This window comes from Aythya ferina, assembly GCF_964211825.1.
Source record: "Aythya ferina genome assembly, chromosome: 2".
In the NCBI taxonomy this organism is placed as follows: Eukaryota; Metazoa; Chordata; class Aves; order Anseriformes; family Anatidae; genus Aythya; species Aythya ferina.
The window spans coordinates 2,203,562-2,220,032 of NC_140297.1; the positions used below are offsets into that span (position 1 = coordinate 2,203,562).

General features: G+C 44.7%; 3 protein-coding genes across 14 annotated transcripts in view; 2 read left to right on the forward strand and 1 right to left on the reverse strand.

Annotated features, from left to right (window-relative positions):
- The window catches only part of ALS2CL (ALS2 C-terminal like), a 61,204-nt gene extending 53,140 nt beyond the window's left edge, over nt 1-8,064 (forward strand). For all 6 annotated transcript variants that reach the window (XM_084510184.1, XM_084510183.1, XM_084510185.1 and 3 more), the window contains exons 19-26: nt 216-373; nt 1,896-1,964; nt 2,469-2,642; nt 3,505-3,547; nt 3,952-4,013; nt 5,070-5,219; nt 6,348-6,444; nt 6,740-8,064. In XM_084510184.1, the coding sequence (XP_084366310.1) occupies nt 216-373; nt 1,896-1,964; nt 2,469-2,642; nt 3,505-3,547; nt 3,952-4,013; nt 5,070-5,219; nt 6,348-6,444; nt 6,740-6,811 (825 nt within the window). In that variant the 3' untranslated portion in view covers nt 6,812-8,064. The remainder of the gene's footprint in view (nt 1-215; nt 374-1,895; nt 1,965-2,468; nt 2,643-3,504; nt 3,548-3,951; nt 4,014-5,069; nt 5,220-6,347; nt 6,445-6,739) is intronic.
- Nucleotides 7,923-15,770, reverse strand: JMJD4 (jumonji domain containing 4). Of its 3 annotated transcripts, none has more exons than XM_084510206.1 (8): nt 15,670-15,770; nt 14,987-15,098; nt 14,545-14,889; nt 13,740-13,905; nt 12,504-12,629; nt 11,535-11,802; nt 11,196-11,342; nt 7,923-10,361 (listed from the first exon to the last, which is right to left on the reverse strand). In XM_084510206.1, the coding sequence occupies exons 3-8, from the start codon at nt 14,807-14,809 to the stop codon at nt 10,050-10,052; spliced, it is 1,284 nt and encodes a 427-aa protein (XP_084366332.1). In that variant the 5' UTR covers nt 14,810-14,889; nt 14,987-15,098; nt 15,670-15,770; the 3' UTR covers nt 7,923-10,049. The 3 variants fall into 3 exon arrangements, with proteins under 3 accessions (XP_084366332.1, XP_084366330.1, XP_084366331.1); XM_084510204.1 differs by having other exon boundaries at nt 14,545-14,898; nt 15,670-15,745; XM_084510205.1 differs by lacking the exon at nt 14,987-15,098 and having other exon boundaries at nt 15,670-15,755.
- SNAP47 (synaptosome associated protein 47) overlaps nt 14,789-16,471 on the forward strand; it is a 28,382-nt gene continuing 26,699 nt past the window's right edge. For 2 of the 5 annotated variants that reach the window (XM_084510197.1, XM_084510190.1), the window contains exon 1: nt 15,783-15,865. The gene's annotated coding sequence lies outside the window, so the exon portion shown is untranslated. Of the gene's footprint in view, nt 14,926-15,467; nt 15,592-15,782; nt 15,866-16,020; nt 16,052-16,471 lie in introns of those variants that run through there. The other 3 variants (XM_084510198.1, XM_084510192.1, XM_084510191.1) reach the window with 3 other exon arrangements.

The following is a 16,471-nucleotide window of genomic DNA, read 5'->3' on the forward strand; positions in this document are numbered from 1 at the left end:
AAGATCATCAGAGCAGCAAGTTCTACTAAGCACATTTCTTTCTGACAATGGGAGGAGAACGGGCTCTTGGCAGTTAAAATAGACCAAAATTATAGGTGATTACCTCTAGGCTTGTTCTCCTCTGCTGACAAGAGAAGGTTGGATTGCCTTTAAGTGTTCTCCTCTGCTCATGGCAAAGGCGGACTTGTAAAACTTAATTTTCCTTTATCATGCAGGCGTTGAAGTCTTCTCTGCATCCACTGGGAAAGCTGCTGAAGGCCTTGACAATAGCTTTTCAGGCAACATATTCTGGGATTGGTGCCAACAGACACTTGCTGACTATGGCACAAGAGGAAGTCAAGTACTATGCGAAAAAAATATGGGAGTTTTACCAGTAAGTAAAGAAATCTGAGGCCTTTCCAATGGGTCTGTTAAGAAGACTGTTGGGATAATTCTTTCATGTCAATGCTGCTTTATTTCACAATTTTTTTTTTTTTTTTTTTTTGGGGGAGGGGGTAGACTTGATTCAAAACAGTGTTGGATAGAGGTATTTGTAGTAACTAAGTTCTTATGGACCTAGGAAGTGTGTCATGTCCATTGTTCAGGACATGACCCAAAGGGTTTGGCTTTAATGTGGCTAAATCTCAGTGAGATACAGCCGCTCAGTGAGCTCTTACCCATGATGTACTTGATTTATACAAGTACAAATATGAGCGAGAAACCTCATTAAATAATAAGAGCAGCAAAGTATATCAAAGCATGCAACAATGGTGTTCAATATTGATAACTGAATGAAAAAGAATTTAAGCTTAGCATGACTTAACTCAACTGGAGGCAATGTGCAGCGTGAGTGCATTGCTGAGGCTGGGCTGGAGCGGGTAGGAACTCCAAACAGAGGTTGTTCAGCCAGGTGGTTGTGCCCATGGGTACATAAGGATGGGATCAAAGGCATGATTGGGGTCCTGTTGCTGCTTGAATATCTGTTTAGCAGGAGATATAAGAATTGCCACAGTAGGCAAAGGTGGGGAGCTCTGCCTCTAACTGCACTTGGGGAAGATATTGCCTTAAAATGAGGAGGCTGGATTAAAGCTTTGTTGTTATCAGCCTTGTGTACTTGAGGAAGGCTGTCAGCCCTGCCACGAAGAGTTCTCCCTCCTGGAGCAGTCTGAAAACACCAGCACAGCTGATGGGAATGAGTCAGACTTGATTCACTTCATCTGCTGTGCCTCTGTGTTGTGAAAGAGGGCGAAGTGTAGGGATCTGAGCTGTGTTTGTGAGCAGCACAACAGGGCTGCCAACCTAAGCATTGGTTCGTGTGAAGCTTCACATGAGCTTCTGAGCTCAGTGCTTGGAAAGCTTGCTTTGTATCTCAAGACCTTTCTGGTGTAGTGTGGGGAGCTTAGCCAGCGTCCCTCTAGCTATGTCTCCTAGACTGATGCTTCTGTGCCAAAAACAAGCAACCTCTCCTTAGCCTTTTTCAGCATTAAGCAGTCTGGCTTAGAAATATCAAGACAAACCCAAGCTACTTTTTCAGAGTAGAGCATCCTCGAACGTTCATAGATAGTTTAAAGAATTGGCTGGTGTGAAAGGTCCTGAAACCTCATGTTTCTTAAGTGAGAATACAAGGAGCTGGTGCTCAATGAAGACCACAGTTAGAATCTTTGTATTGATTGCCCTAATTTTCAGAAGGCATACAGATACTGTGAAGCACTCGTTCATTTCTGGCATCTGCTGCTAGTAATGGAGAATGCCCTCAAACTGTGAGGCTTGGTTTGTTGATAGAGAACAGCTCCTGGAGCCAGAGATCATTCTATGAAGCTCTATTAATCAGGGATTTCAATGTAGAACAAACCAGGATGCCTACAATACAAAACATGCCTTCAGAGAAATAAAACTTAGCTCTGCTTCTCTTCTAGGGGTTTGCTCCATCTGGCACTGGAACAGAAAGGCCAAATGCCTGCTAAGTGTGTGGATGGAGAGACAAGGTAGGTGTCACCACTGGCTGTTTAACTTCAGGCTGCTTAAACCTAGAGGTGTTTTCTAAAATGCATTAAATGCTAAAGTGATTGCATTTGTACATTTGACACAGGTTTACATCTCACATGTTTTTTGTTTTTTTTTAAGAGTTCAGAGTTTTCAGTATTTTTGCTCGTAGCAGAGCAGCAGCTTCTTCTAATCATGTTCTGTAGCAGAATAAAGGTGTGGGGAGTTGGAGGCAGGTGGGATGCAGCCCTGTAAGATAACCCGCACCAGCTGTTGGGCTGGTTGTGTGCAGGACAGCAGTCCCAGGACCACCACATGCTTCACATTAGCTGCAGGAGCCTTCCATACCATCACTGGGGAAAAAGGCAGGCTTGGAAACAGGGAGTGTACTGCAGGAAACATGGCAGAGAAGGCAGAAGACATAATGTTCCTAGAATAGGATGTTAGGAATATTTTGGGGGGACCTAAGTCCCAACAGGACTCAGCTGTGCTTGTCTCTGCTGTAGTGACCAGAAGGCTTGCAGTGTGGTCCTGCCATTGATCTTGCCCTGCTTCTACCCTGAGCTTTTCATGCTCTACATGCTCTACCATGAAAGAGAAGATGACCTCTACTGTCAAGGGATTGTGGACCTAAGTCTGTTTCCTGACATCAAGCTGCTAGAGTTTCTGGATGTACAGAAGTAAGTGGCTTTTTTTCATCTCAGGATACACTCTGATATCAGCTGGGAAGCTGGCAGCCAGGGAAGGTTTGATGGCATTGGGGGGGATGGAATTAGACCATGTTGGTCCCTTGTTCCATCATTAGCTGTAGCATTGAAGTCTTCCCTAGCCTGCTGGAGGAAGTCCCGTCATGGAGTGCCTGCACTGCTGTCTGGAAGGACAATGTTGACTAGTGGAAAGCTGCTATTAGCTGTGATAATTTTACTTTAGCAAAACTCTTCATTTCTAACTCACCAAATAAATGGTTTCCTCCAACTTGGAAACAATAGGATATAATTTATAGATGTGTCTCAGAAAGGAGTGTAGACCACCAAATGGTACCTGCTGCATGGGCACACAGTCTCAAGACAGGGGAAAGGCTGTGGAAACAGACATCTTCACCCGTTTCTTCAGTGAAATCCATCTTTGGAAACGTTATGTGAAGACTAATGACTTAATGACTCAGACTCAAGAGACATGTGAGGTTTTCTAAAACTGTGTCATCTGCTGCTCAATGGTCTAAGTGGTGTAGCAAGACACCCAGTGTTCCAATGTGATTCAGTCTAGACCCAGGGAGAAGATTTTCACCTGAAAGTGCCAAATCTCTCCATGGATTATTACAGGAGCATCTGTTGGTGAAACAAACCCTAATTTCAGGTCAATGACCGACCTATTTTTTCTCCCATAGCCATGTAATAAGAGTAGAGAACTCAGCCTCGTGCACCACCGTGACTTCTGCATCACCTTGAGCGAAGAGATATGAACAGTCAAGACTGACTTAGGGTGGAGTTAAGACATGGACATCTGCCTTCTAAACCTTTTTTTTCTGTCATCTCCTTTCAGACACCTTTGGCCTCTGAAAGATCTCACCTTGACCACAAACCAGGTAAGAGCTGGCCCTAAGAGCTACCTTTGGTGTGTTATTGGGGTGGCAAAGGGCCAACATGTTTGCCAACGATTGAGCTTCACCTGAGTGAGCCCAGAGACCCTGCACTGCACTCAGAAATCCTAAATGACATGTGATGATTAGTTATGGCCTGTAACTACTGCATATCAGTATATCTGGGTGGGAATATTTGCTCTGCTCAGTGTCTTTTCAAAGACATCTAAGTTTGAACACACTTGGATGTCTACAGTTCCAATCTAAACAGTGCAGCACTGTCTACAAGAGCTTTATTTTGCCCTCAGTGGGCAAAAAATACACTAGTTTTATGCCCAGCACTGAGGAGCCATGGGGTGGCTCTTGAGGAGATGTTCACCCAGAGGCACAACTCTTTGTCTCCTTTTCAGAGGCGGTCCCTCATCAAAGACAAGTGTTTCCTGTCTGCCACGGAGTGCTTGCAGAAGCTGATGTAAGTCACCAGCCTTAACCTACTGACAGTCAGAGCTGATGGGGATTTTCCATATTCTGGGAGGTGCCATAACAACACACCTGCTTACAACAGCATATGTGGTTCAGCCTGCAAGGTTGTTGAAAGAAAAACTATTTGTGACATTCATTCAGATGAAACTAAAATGTATCTTTTGTAGGAATTTTCTTTCCCCACAGAAGTGTCAAGACAATATCTAAAGTGTTTAAATGCAATCCTCGCCTGGAAAATATCTCCATATAATTTTGCTGAGAAATAATTCCTCTGTAAAATCTGGCTTTGAAATTGAGTTTGCTCATGTGAATATGCTTTGCAAATTGGGCCTGTCTGTGACTGCCAGGTCATGATATAACCCATTGCTCTGGACACACAGATGGAGCTAGATGAGGGATATCCAGGCAGTGTGGTGTCCCAAGATATTAATGTTAGCAAAGTCAAGTTCAATTTTAGAATCTCTGCTTGATTTTTTGGCTTAGAGGATGTGGGAAGGGAGATAAAACAGTGCAGAGAAGTGTTGAGAGCTGTATCAGGTGGAGTCCTTGGGTAGCTGTGTGTGCTAGTCCTGGTGAGAGACCCCTTGGGAAGCCACTGTGACCCCTGTCTGGGGAAGGCAGTGCAGGTGAGTGCCTTTGTAGGATGCGATGGGCAGGAAAACCAACTTTATAGATATGACAACTGTATTATTCCCCTACGAGAACACTTCCTTGGTAGAGCTGCCCAAAGTGATTTGTTCCATGCTGCTTAAATTTTATTTGAGGGACTGTGACTCAGGTTAGTCCTACCTAAAATGAGAGGTTGGCATTATGGTGCTCAGGACCTGGGGAGGCTCAAGGTCCACCTGGAGCTCATTACATCGTGGTGATGCCTCCTGGCACTGCCTTGTTGACTGCCTTTTGGTGTCACCATTTAAGATGATTGACAGACTTTTTTTGTAGTGTGAAGGTCTGCTCTAAGTCTTTTATTTTTGAAGTGCCACTGCTTTATCTCTTGACCCGTGTAGTGGTAGCATCTTTGACCCAGCTGTTTTCACACTGACAGCACCACAGTGGATCCCCGTGAAAAGCTTCTGATCCTCCAGAAGACGTACGAGGAGATCGAGAGCACTGTGTCCCGGGTGGTGGAGACAGACTACAAGCTCCCCATGGATGACCTCTTGCCCCTGCTGATGTACGTTGTGTCGCGAGCTAAGTAAGTGGCACCTTTTCACTTCCCAGTCCCATGGTTGTGTGCTACCTCAGTCAGGTACATTTCCAGGTCCAATAGTTTTAATTAGAAAAACAAGGGGTTGGGGGTTGTGTATTAATGTGTTTTTTTTTTTTTTTTTTTTCCTGAGCTGTATTTGTGTTCTTGCACGCTATGGTCTGCCAGCTGTGGCCTGATGGTGTTGGCTGTGACCTAACGTGGTTGGGGACTGGCTGTCTCTTATCCAAGAGGGTGGTTCAGGGTTGTCATGAGAAATGCAGTCTGACTGGCATCCCAGATTATCATAGAAAACAGGAATATGTGGTCTTTGAAGGTCAATTGTTGATGCATTCATGGATTGAGAGAGATGTGGAGGAAAAATCAGAAGACAACAGGTTTTAAATCAACTCCAGTGCAGTGCAGATGTGCAATAAAGATGTTGTGTTCACCTTGCTGCCCTTCCAGCAGACACTAGTCCTATCTGGATCTTTTTCAAGAGGTTTGCAAGAGCTGCTGAAAGGCTGGTGGATTACTTTGTGTTCTGTTTTGAGGGTGAAAAGCTTAGGGTTGACTCCTAGTTGGTGTCTCGCTTGCTCTGCCCTTATAACCTGTTGAGAAATCTCTTCAATTTTCTGTTCTTGATGAGGCACTGTGGTTCAGTTTGGAGACTAGGAAGGTCTTGAATACTGACCACCTGGTAACTGGACTTCTCCTGTATGGGAATGATTGTAAATTTAAAAAAAAAAAAAAAAAAAAAAAAAAAAAGTGAAATGTTTAAACTTGGGGCTGAGTCTTGAAATCCAGAAGGGTTTTTTTTGTTTGTTTGTTTGTTTTTTTTAATGTTGTTATTTATTTTTGCTACTGTTGTGTGATATAGATTTGTATTGCCAGGCATCTTTCTTGTCTGTAGGTGATAGAAGAGTGGAATCAGAGAGGCTGAGCATTCTCACTGACATCCTGTCACGCAGGATGCTTCAAGGACTCAGCCTCCCGAAGATTAGGGTGATGCACAGGGAATCAGCAATGGATTTCCAGACCTGTGCCTCCCTCTCTACATAATCTGATTTCAAACATGTGCCCAGAAATGCTGGTGCCCAGGGATTTGTTCCAATTGTAGCTTTCCTTTTTTCCTAGAATCCAGCACCTGGGAGCTGAGATCCATCTTATCAGAGACTTGATGGACCCCACTAATCAAGGAGGACTGTATGACTTCTTGCTAACAGCACTGGAGGTGAGGAAATGTTTTATCAGCAACTGTTTCAAGAAGCTATAGGAAATCTTTTTTTTTGGTGGAGACACTGATGCTCACAACCCTTGTACAATTTTAGAGGGCTGCTCACATGCCTAGCACAGGTTCTTCTTTTCCTTCTAGTCAAAATACTTTTATCATTAACTTACAACATGCAGATTTAATCTTTTATCTAGTTTAGGGTGGCAATCCAGCTTCACTCTGTGTACTGGAGACCAAAATTTGGCTCCAAAGCTCCTAAACTTTTCCCTAATGGGTTGCTTTGTTCTTTACCCAGTCTTGCTACGAGCACATACAGAGGATGAGACTCCACCAGAGAGAGAACTGCCACCTGAGCCCCAGCTCCTGAGCCCCAGGACCAGAAGGGAGCCTCCTCCCTACTACATTTTGTTGACCAAGCACTGTTGGACGAAGAAGGCATCAAGTCGCTGCTGCTCCAGCTGCCTGCAGGAAGGGAAGGATGGTTATTTTTCAGAGGCTTTCTTGTTGGCTTTTCTCTTAGAGTAGCTACGACAGCAAAGCGCAGACACACAGATGGCTGTGGGCTGGAAGCCTTCGATACACAACCTCAGCTTGTGTTGGGGAATCTCTGTGGAAAGCGGTCAAGGTTTCTTTTTGCCCTATAGATTTATTTCGCTTTCCTAAAAATGGCAATCTGCCTCTTTCCCCCAAAACCCTTTTTTAAACTGTTCTCTCAGTTGCTGTGTTTGTTTTGCACTGGTGAACTGACATAAGGGAGAAGAGGTCGTTTTATAGAAAGTGGTCAAATGAAGCCTGGAGAGACATTTTGGTGGGACTATTTCTGGGTGGTAGAAATGTGGCACAGGCAACAGAGACGTCTCTGCACTCCTAAACAACTTGTACCTGGAGTGAGGTGGCTTTTCCTGTATCCCTAAGATATTTCTGTTCCTCTTCCTCCCTAGGCCAAACTCAGTACCTCTTCATTGCACTGTAAAGCTGCTATTGACTAACTTTCTTAAGATACTTGTATAATTTGTATTTATACTCTGCAGACTCCTATCAGATCTCAGGGATGTGACACTTGCACCTTGAACATGCTGGTGCTGCTTTGTAATTCTGCAGGGGTTTGTGTGTGCCCAATAAAAAGGTGACAGGTCTCAAATTCTGGGGCGAAAATACACAAAAACACACGGCCTTCTGCGCTGACAAAGCTGCAAAAACACTGATTTTTTTCCAAGGTGCACAGCCTTGTGCTGATGGACCACCCACTGACACCAGTGAGGGGTACAAATCAGATTAAAATGGGGCTGGTTTTTATTCTGCCTTTAAAAAAGGCAAATGGATATTTGGTATGCTGTTGCTATCAGATGAAAATACTAATGTGTGCATATTAGAGCAAAAGCTCTTTTGAACTAGATTTTAACCTGCTGTTTTTTTTATAGTTTGACTTTTAAATTGTTCAAGTCTGTGACTTCAGGAAAACAAAACTCAGCAGACTGTTTCTTCCTGTTTGTCATATGTATTATGCTTTAATAAATAGTACACTGGTTACAATAGTTAATATATTGGCATGAGAGTATCCTAATGTATGTTTTACAGTAACTGTATTTAAATAAATAAAGCTGTTTAATTTTTAAGAGAGATTCCAGGTTTGTATATTTATTTCAACCCTGTTGCTGTTTTCAGACTCTTGTGAGAATTTCCTTTCCTTTAACTTTAGAAAATACGTGGCTTGCTTGCTGACTTCTATGGGAATGGAATAATTTGAAGTACAAAATACTTAATATAATTGTAAGAGACTGAACCAATAAAGCCAACTTTTGTGCTACTTTTCCCTGCAGAAATGTGGATGAAGTCTGCTGGACAGCAGTGCCTAAACTGATCCTGGGTAGGCGGAGATACTGGGTTCTCAGTGTAAAAGCTAGACTTGCATTGACATGAAATGAAAAGTATTGTTCACCTAAGCAAGCCCTTTAAGCACCCATGGAATTCACTGCAATTCTATAAAGTGATTGGTGCCAATACCAGTTACACAGCATGCAGTGAGACTGGGGAATACAAAACCAAACGTGCTTTCCTACCAGCACCCTGATTATCACCTTGAAAGCATTGTTTCTTGTCTCTCTGAAACCTCACCTTATTCTTGTAAGGAAGAAAACCTCCAGCTGCCTACATTTGAGAATGTAAACAAGCATAAGTGGCAGCTGTGAACTTTTAATTTCAGAGTTGCTTAGAACTGGCACTTTTTCAGTCCAAAGAAATACCCTGCCAGAAGAATGAATCACAGAGATGTAGTCACAGCTGTTTAAAAACAACAAAAAAGTATTTTCTCCATACTGTGTTCTTCCATGCTCTAGGTATTGATTTTCTTCTCAGGTACCATTTCCTACTCAAAATGCTTGACTTCTACTACAAAATAGCACATGCAGAATGCATGCATGTACAAACTTCACAGGATTATCTAGAAAACGTTGAGATTTTTCAGCCTATTGATGACTCCTACTATTGCACTGTCTAAACATAAGCTTATTAGTTGCTCTTACTGGTCAACTCTGTTTAAAAATTCAGGAAGTTCTTGACCAGGAATTCAAGTGAGCCCTAAAGAGGCAACTAAGGTAACAGTGTGCAGCCATTTGTGCTTCTAGGCTTTCTTGCCAACCAGTAAAAGCAAGAGGGATGCTTCACTGGAAATGTTCTTTAGCCTGAGGGTAGCATTCAGGTTGCAAATTGTGCTCTGTAACCATGCAGTAGTGCTATCTGAGTGTTAAAAGCATGGCTTTTTTTTTTTTTTAGGAGATAATACGAGGCTACTTGCTAGCTTCCCTGATTAATCAAGTCTCTACTTGATGAAATACTGTGCCTTGAAATAGTGTGTAGAAATGAGAGAGTACATTCAAGCTGCTTTTGAGCTTGGGTGGATCGCATGGTTAAATTATTAGTGGTAGATTTGCTAGCAGGACATCTTTCTGGTATGTTAAAATTAGTCCTGCAGGCCCTGCAGCAGAATGAAGGCTGGTTCTACCTGAGGCTTTCAGCTTCAGAGAGACACCCCTGTATAAGAAACCAGTACAGTCAGCTCTTCCACAGCCAGGCTGCAGCTGGGGAACCAGCTCTGGCTTCAAGGGGAGCTAACTAGGGTCCTCTAACATTAAAAAGCCCAAGTCACACCTGGAGGCAGGACTGGTCTTAAAATAATTTCACTGTGACCATTCAAAGCAGAGCTTAACTGCTGGAGTCTGCAGCACAGGTTAGTTCTCTGTATGCTGTGCTTTCAGAAGCAGAGGGAATATAGTGCAGACCACTGCAGCTCCAGTGTTTAGCCCTGCCAGACTGAAGCTTGCTCCACAATTTCTGTTCCTCTACCAGCAGGGCTCAATTTAGCAGACTCCACAATAATAACATGATTTTTTTTCCCATGATTTTTTTTTTTTCCTAGTTATTCTAGATACTTAACTGCTGTCAGTTTAAAAAGTACTCAGTCAGCTCGTGAATGTACTCTCTCCCCACTCTATATTAAGGCTCTTTGTACTAAAACTGCAACAGCTGTTACACAGGGAGGAGTCATTCTTCTACAAACACCCATTTCGCAAAAGGTTCATTTTACAAAGAACTGAATAAATAGGAAGTTAGAGTAGCGCTGTATCTATTGCTGCTTTCAAGTGGTGGAGCAGTGCCTCCGGAGGTGGAGAAAGTGATGTCAGGTCTAGTTTCTTGAAATCTTCATTAGCACTCAATGATGTTAACACCTTCACAGTCCTCTTTAAATCAAACACTGCATGGAGCATGCCCAAGGTGGAAATGGCAGCTTTTGGAGTGTTTTTTGCTGAAGCTTCGTCATCCAGGCCATTTTCCAAGATAGAAATCCTGTTCTCTGCAATAACTTTGAGGAAGTTGTAGAACTCCTTGTAGTCTATACCCGTACAAGATTTCATGATCAGCTATGGGGAAAAACAAAACAAAAACCAGCACTGAAATGGAAGGAACTCTTCTGTTTACAGTAAGAATTACAGGCTTATCTACCCAGAATCATGAATAACTTTTTTTTTTGTGGTTTCCTGATGGCACTAAAATTTCTTAACTGATTTGAAACTGCATTAGCCCCCCAAAAAAAAAACAACACACAGTTTGTTCTAGCTACTAAATGCCTGTGATTTTTGAAACTATTATTGGAGGGTATCAATTGAGCAGTATTATCAACCTCCAGAAATAAACTTTACACCTGCTTCACACTTAAGATTTTGGGAACATACAGGATACAACACTGTTCATTAATTTTGCCTTCTGAAAGCATCATATTTGCAAACACACAAGCCTCTTGCCACCTTCACCTTAATTTTACTTGTTTTGGATTCACTGTTCGATCACAAATGATATTCAAACCAGTTTTCCTGTGTGACACTCTCTAAGTTCTGCTGTTTAAATGAAAAAGCACTTACATGTTACAAAAGAGAAAGTAAATACTACATAAAGGATTGATCCCAATGCTAACCCCGTAGCTGAAGAACAGTTGAAGCATTAGTTTTTCAGACAACATCCTAACCTCCTTGACAAAGCAAATATGCACTGACACAAGCCTTTCCCTATCTTCCTAAAGTAATACTTAACTTCCTGAGAAAGGAAGTCGTCACAAGTTCCTACTTCCTTAAGAATCATGTACTAATTCCAGGTAGGAGCTTAAGGACCTGCGTGTCTTAGAGCTCTAATAAGGTAGCACAATAAAACCCCAAAATATGTGACCCTTGAGTCAGCCAGCCAGAAACGTGTTGTTATACCTGACATTGTAAGTGCCAATCATCCATAGGGTCCTTCCACTCATTGATTTCCCGCTGGACAGCTGCTAATTCATCCTGCAGGAAGCACCACATTATAGCTACGTTGCAGCCGTTCACCCAGTTGTGGTTAATGGAGATGGTATCCTCCTGAAGGAAGAGGTTAAATCGTTATTAATCTCTACCTAAACTTTTTCTAAAAAAGTTTCTCTCTCTAAACTTTTTTCTAGTCCAGTTAGACTTTTAGCATCCACAAAATGCCATGGCAATAAAAGTTTGATCCAATTCAAGCCTACTGTTTATCTCTCTGTGTCATTAAAAGGTTGGCATCAGTTATCTTACCAGGTTGTAAACTTGATGGTGCCATCCACTGGGGATGAAGACTATCTCCCCTGCTTCCTGCACGATTTCTACAGGGGGTTGGCTTTGGTTGTAGCGAGGGTAAACACTCTTGTCCTGAAGACCAGGTGCAGTGACATCGAAAGGCAAGTTGCCATGGCGATCTTTCAGGTAGTCCTCCTGACCTGGTGGGTAGAGCAGCCATTTCTTCCTCCCACATATATTGGCTGACCAGCTATAGGAACGGAAGACATCAGCGTGGAATGGAGTCCTGTGGGGCAAATCAGAGGCTTTAGTAAAGACAGTAACTAAAATATGTACAAGGAATTCATGTCTACATGAGTCAAGCACACAGAAGGCAACCTTTACTATGCAAACCTGATCCCAACCTGTCAGCCTCTTCATTTACTTCTATTTTAGTATTCAGAGACCATTGTATCTGCACAGTATTGCAGCATTTTATATCCTCTGTGTTTCTTTATCAGTTAATTGTTAATCTGTCCTATAAGTTCTTCAACAGCAGGAGATTGTGTGACGTGAACTGCTGAGAATACTCTAAATGCAAATTTATCACCAAGGCTCAACTTAATTTGCCACCTGCAAAATATCTGACCAACCCATCAGCGCCCCTCTGAGGCTTCTGTTGGCTCTGCAAATCACAAGAGGTTGATGGTCCCCTATGTCTTTTCTTCTCTAAAACCTTTCATAAACCTGCTGACACTCCTTACAGATTCTGTGTAAACTATTCAGGACTTTTTACAGGGCAAAAGGACCTCAGCTGACTGCATCAGGAATCTTCACATCCAGAAAAAAATCAGCTGCTCAAGAAACAAGATTGCTGGATTCACTGCTGCACTGCCTGAAAGTGCACGATATCCTGAAATACGGTGTGATAATCCCTGTAAATCTTAAAAATCCCCCATAAATCTTAAAAAATTATATGTAAAAATGACAGAAGCCAAGCTGTCTTACCATGAACCCTTAGGTCCCATGTAGACAAACCGGTAGTCATCCACAGCTATAGCATCCCAGTACTCATTCAGCCAGTCGGATGAGAAATACACGGGTGTTGTATAAACATCTTGCTCTGGGAAAGCTCTTAAAAAGATAAAGTGTGGGACATGGGTCTCAGAAAAATACAGTGTTATTCCTTCTACCTCAGTTCCCCAAGCCTAGAAGCAGAGACCAATCTAGCAGGCCATTAATACCTTGCTTCCATCTCCTTTGTACCATTTACAACTCCAAGTTGCATTCAAAATGCATGCAACTGTGTTCTTCTGTCTCCCAGGAAAGCTGTGAAGCTTGACTATTATTTTGGAGACTCCTCCTCATCATGGCAAAGACAGTTCCTAATAAACACTTTCATTTTAGCTGAGATGCCATCAAAGCCAGTTATCCAATTGAATGACAGATTGGAGGTGTAAGGGTTAGGAGGGAAGCCAGGCTGTGGGATTTGACAAATGTGTGGCCTCTTCCCACAGTATATACTGCCCCTTTCCTATCAAGGCCACAAGTGCAGACTTTCTGCAGCAAACCACAGGACTGATGTCTGTGAAAGCAAACAAAGGCAGAGGTAGAGACTGACTAATTTCCTGTGTTATAAGTCACTGGTACATTCAAAAGTGAAAACAAGAACTGAAAACAAGAAGGCTGGATTAGAAGCTGGATACATTTAAGGAAGAAGAGGTTTGGGTGAAAAGACATACAAGTCCCAGCCAGATGTGGTTGAATAGACAATTCAAACACCTCCCAAGCAGCGGGCTGAAGAAAGAAAGCCTGCACAGGTTGAAGTCTACTTTAATGACTGGGAAAGTTAGTAAAGAAAATGGATACTAAAGGATCATAGTTCATATGAAAAAGGAGAAAATGCTCACTGAATTAAGCACCATTAGAAATGTCTCCCTTCTTTTTAGAAATAACAGTTCAATGAAAGCCAAATGTTACAGTCACCTGGTTCCCACAGTCATGTAAAACACAGATGAAAAAGCAAGTGCTCAAGACTGGAAGCCTCTTCAGGACACAGTGAGCTGTTTAAGAATCTCACTGCACATTGTACACCATGAACAGGACTGATATTTCAGTGGGCAGGTGCTAACAAACAGCACTGGCAACATTTAAACTCTCAAGCATGAAAAGGACAAGCATTATGGCTTCACAGCAGCTCCCTGCTGCGCGTGGCATGCAGGGGGTTGTACAGTGCTCTCTTACCTGCTCAGGTGCCAGTCCTTCAGGTAAAGGCACCCTCGGGATGAGCGGTAGTCATTTTTAATGTACTCTTTCCAGTAATTTATGTACTCCTTGAAGGGGAGCTGCTCCTTTGGGTTCGAATTGTACTCCTTGACATCACAGTTGGCAACAGGTACTATAGCATCTCCTGAAATATAAACTCTTTGAGCTCACGTGGGAACAGAGTAACTGGTGCTGAAACTGAACTCCTTTAACCTTATCCACTGCAGCTGCCTCTAATGTCTAGGCACTACCATGCTAAGAACAGTCCAAATCCATAAAGCAACAATCACGTGCCCAGCTCTCACTCCTGACACCGCCATTCTAGGCAAACAAACATGCTTCAAAACAGAAATTATTTACTTAATATGGGCTGCAGTTCCTTTTTAACAAACTACATTGGGAATTGATACTTATTAAATACACTATTAATTTACAGTCTAAAGTTTAGCTCTGAGATTTTTCACTGCAAATATTTTCTCCTTGCCTATCCCTACTCATTAAGTGTCAGGCTGCTCTTGTGGTTATAGTCAAGCAAGTATATAAAATAGTTCAGTTAAATTATACAGCACTTTTTATTTTGCTTCATTAAGGACACAAATTCAAGATTGGAAATCTGACTGCAACAAAAAGTATGAATACGTATAGAAAACAGATGCATTAACTTAGTAAAAAGTCTGGAGAATTGCTTCAGTTTGGCTAGTTGTTCAATTTCTAGACAAATAAAACAAAGTATGGTGCCATTTAGCATATGTTTCAATTAGGTATTAAAAACACCATGACTTACCAAACTTCTGCAGCAGGTAATCAAAATCAGGCTTTCCATCCCACGTAACCCAGTTTCTCCTGCTGCCCCAGCCATCAGTGAATTTTGCTGAGAAAACACAGGGATGGTTGGGAATCAGGTAATCGCGGAAGAAGTCTGAGTACGTGAACGATTCTACTTTATCAATAAAGTCAACGTGTCCCGTGGGGAGGCAGAATGCGCTCTGAGACGAGCTGCTGTAGTCACGGAAAAAGGCGGTGGAGCAGGCAAATGTTGCCCTGTCCATGCAGGCTGGAGGCTCTTCCTGGCTTGGCCAAGGCAGCACGGACCAGATGCTTCCCCGTTACATGCCTCGATCCTCAAAGTCTGTGAAAACTCACAGGAAAATATGAACGCTGAGAGGTAAATCGGGGTGTTGTGCAAGGGCACACCAGGCTAATTAGGATCTTCCATGCTTTGTAACATGTAACGCTGGGGGGTTCCTGATGTTATGTGGCAAAGATGCTGTTTTCCTGTCACGTTCTTGCCTGGGCAACCCCGCTCTCTGGGGGCAGTCGGCGAGGGCTGGCTCCGTCCTAAAAGAGCAGAATTAATTTCAGCGAGGGACCCTTGTACACAATTTATTGTGTGGGGGGCAGCAAACCACCCCCAAACACTCAGGACCACAGCAGACAGCTGCAGACTGTTGGAGGGGGGGGCTCCTTTGTGAAAAGGGAGGATCCGAAATGCGGCAATCCCCCCCCCCACCCTCCTCAGCCCCTCCTCAGCGGGCCGGGGAGCTCCCAGAGGCGAAAGGAAGCGAAGAGACGGCGGGGAGCGGGGAATAAAAGCGGGGTGGCCGCGCCCAGGGCGGGGAGAACCGGCACGGTACGGAAAAAGGCTTCGGGAGAGAGGATACCGAGGGGACTAAGGGACAGCAGGGCGCTAAAGGGGAGCAGGGAGCCGGGGGAGAGCTGGGGGATGAGGGAGAGGCGCGGCCGCCATCTTGGCGCCGCCATTTTGAGCCCCCCCCCTCAGCTCCACAGGGAGCACCCGGACGCCATAGGGCGACGCACACATCGCCCCCCTGTAAGGTTCGCGGCCCGTCCGTGAGGCGGATGGGTCCCGAGGGAGCCGAGGGGACACCGGGAGGCCGCTGCTACTCACCGGTGCCTCCCTCGGGGCTTCACGGCGGGGCTTCACGGCGGAGGGAGGCGGAACCTCCCCGCGCCGCCTCCCGGAACGCCCGCGTTCGGGCAGCGGCGCCGGGGGGGAGCGTGAGGAGGGGGCGCTGCGCTCAGCCAATGGAAGCGAGCGGAGGGCGCAGGCGCGGAGCGGCGCTGCGGGGCCGGGAGGGAGGGAGGTGGGTGCGGGGCGAGGAGGGGGCGCTGCGGGGGGGCTCCCGGGGGGTTGGGGGAGATTTGGGGATATTTCGCGGAAATTTGGGGAAGGAGGCGGCTGGGAGGGGAGATGCAGGCTGGGGAGAGGGTAAAGGTTGCAGGGGGTTGGTGGTGGGGTGGAGGTGAGGGACGGGAGCTGTTTTTGGGAGGTGTTTTGGGGTGCTTGGAGGGGGCAGAGGTGGTCCTGGCGCTATGGGGGGGGGCTAAGCATGGCTGAGGTAACGGCAGGGGAGGAAGTGGGGTGCTGTGGGGTCGGGGGTGGGCTGCAGGGGGGTTAGGGACAGCAGGGGGTGCTTGGGGGGGGATAGGGGTAGGAGGTGATGGCATTGGGTTTGGGGTGAGGAGGGGAAAAGGGGGATTTATGCTGGGGGTTATTTGGAAAGGGGGGGATGCCAGCATGGGGTGAGCCTTTGGGGTAGCAGTGGGGAAGGAGAAGGGACAAATTTGGGGGGGGCAGAGGAGGGTTTGCCACACGTGGGGCGGGGACCCCAGGGGGAGCCAGGCTTGGGAAGTGGAGGTGCAGTTGTGTTTTGGGTTGGAGAGGGCAAGGGAGGGTTGGGATTGAAGAG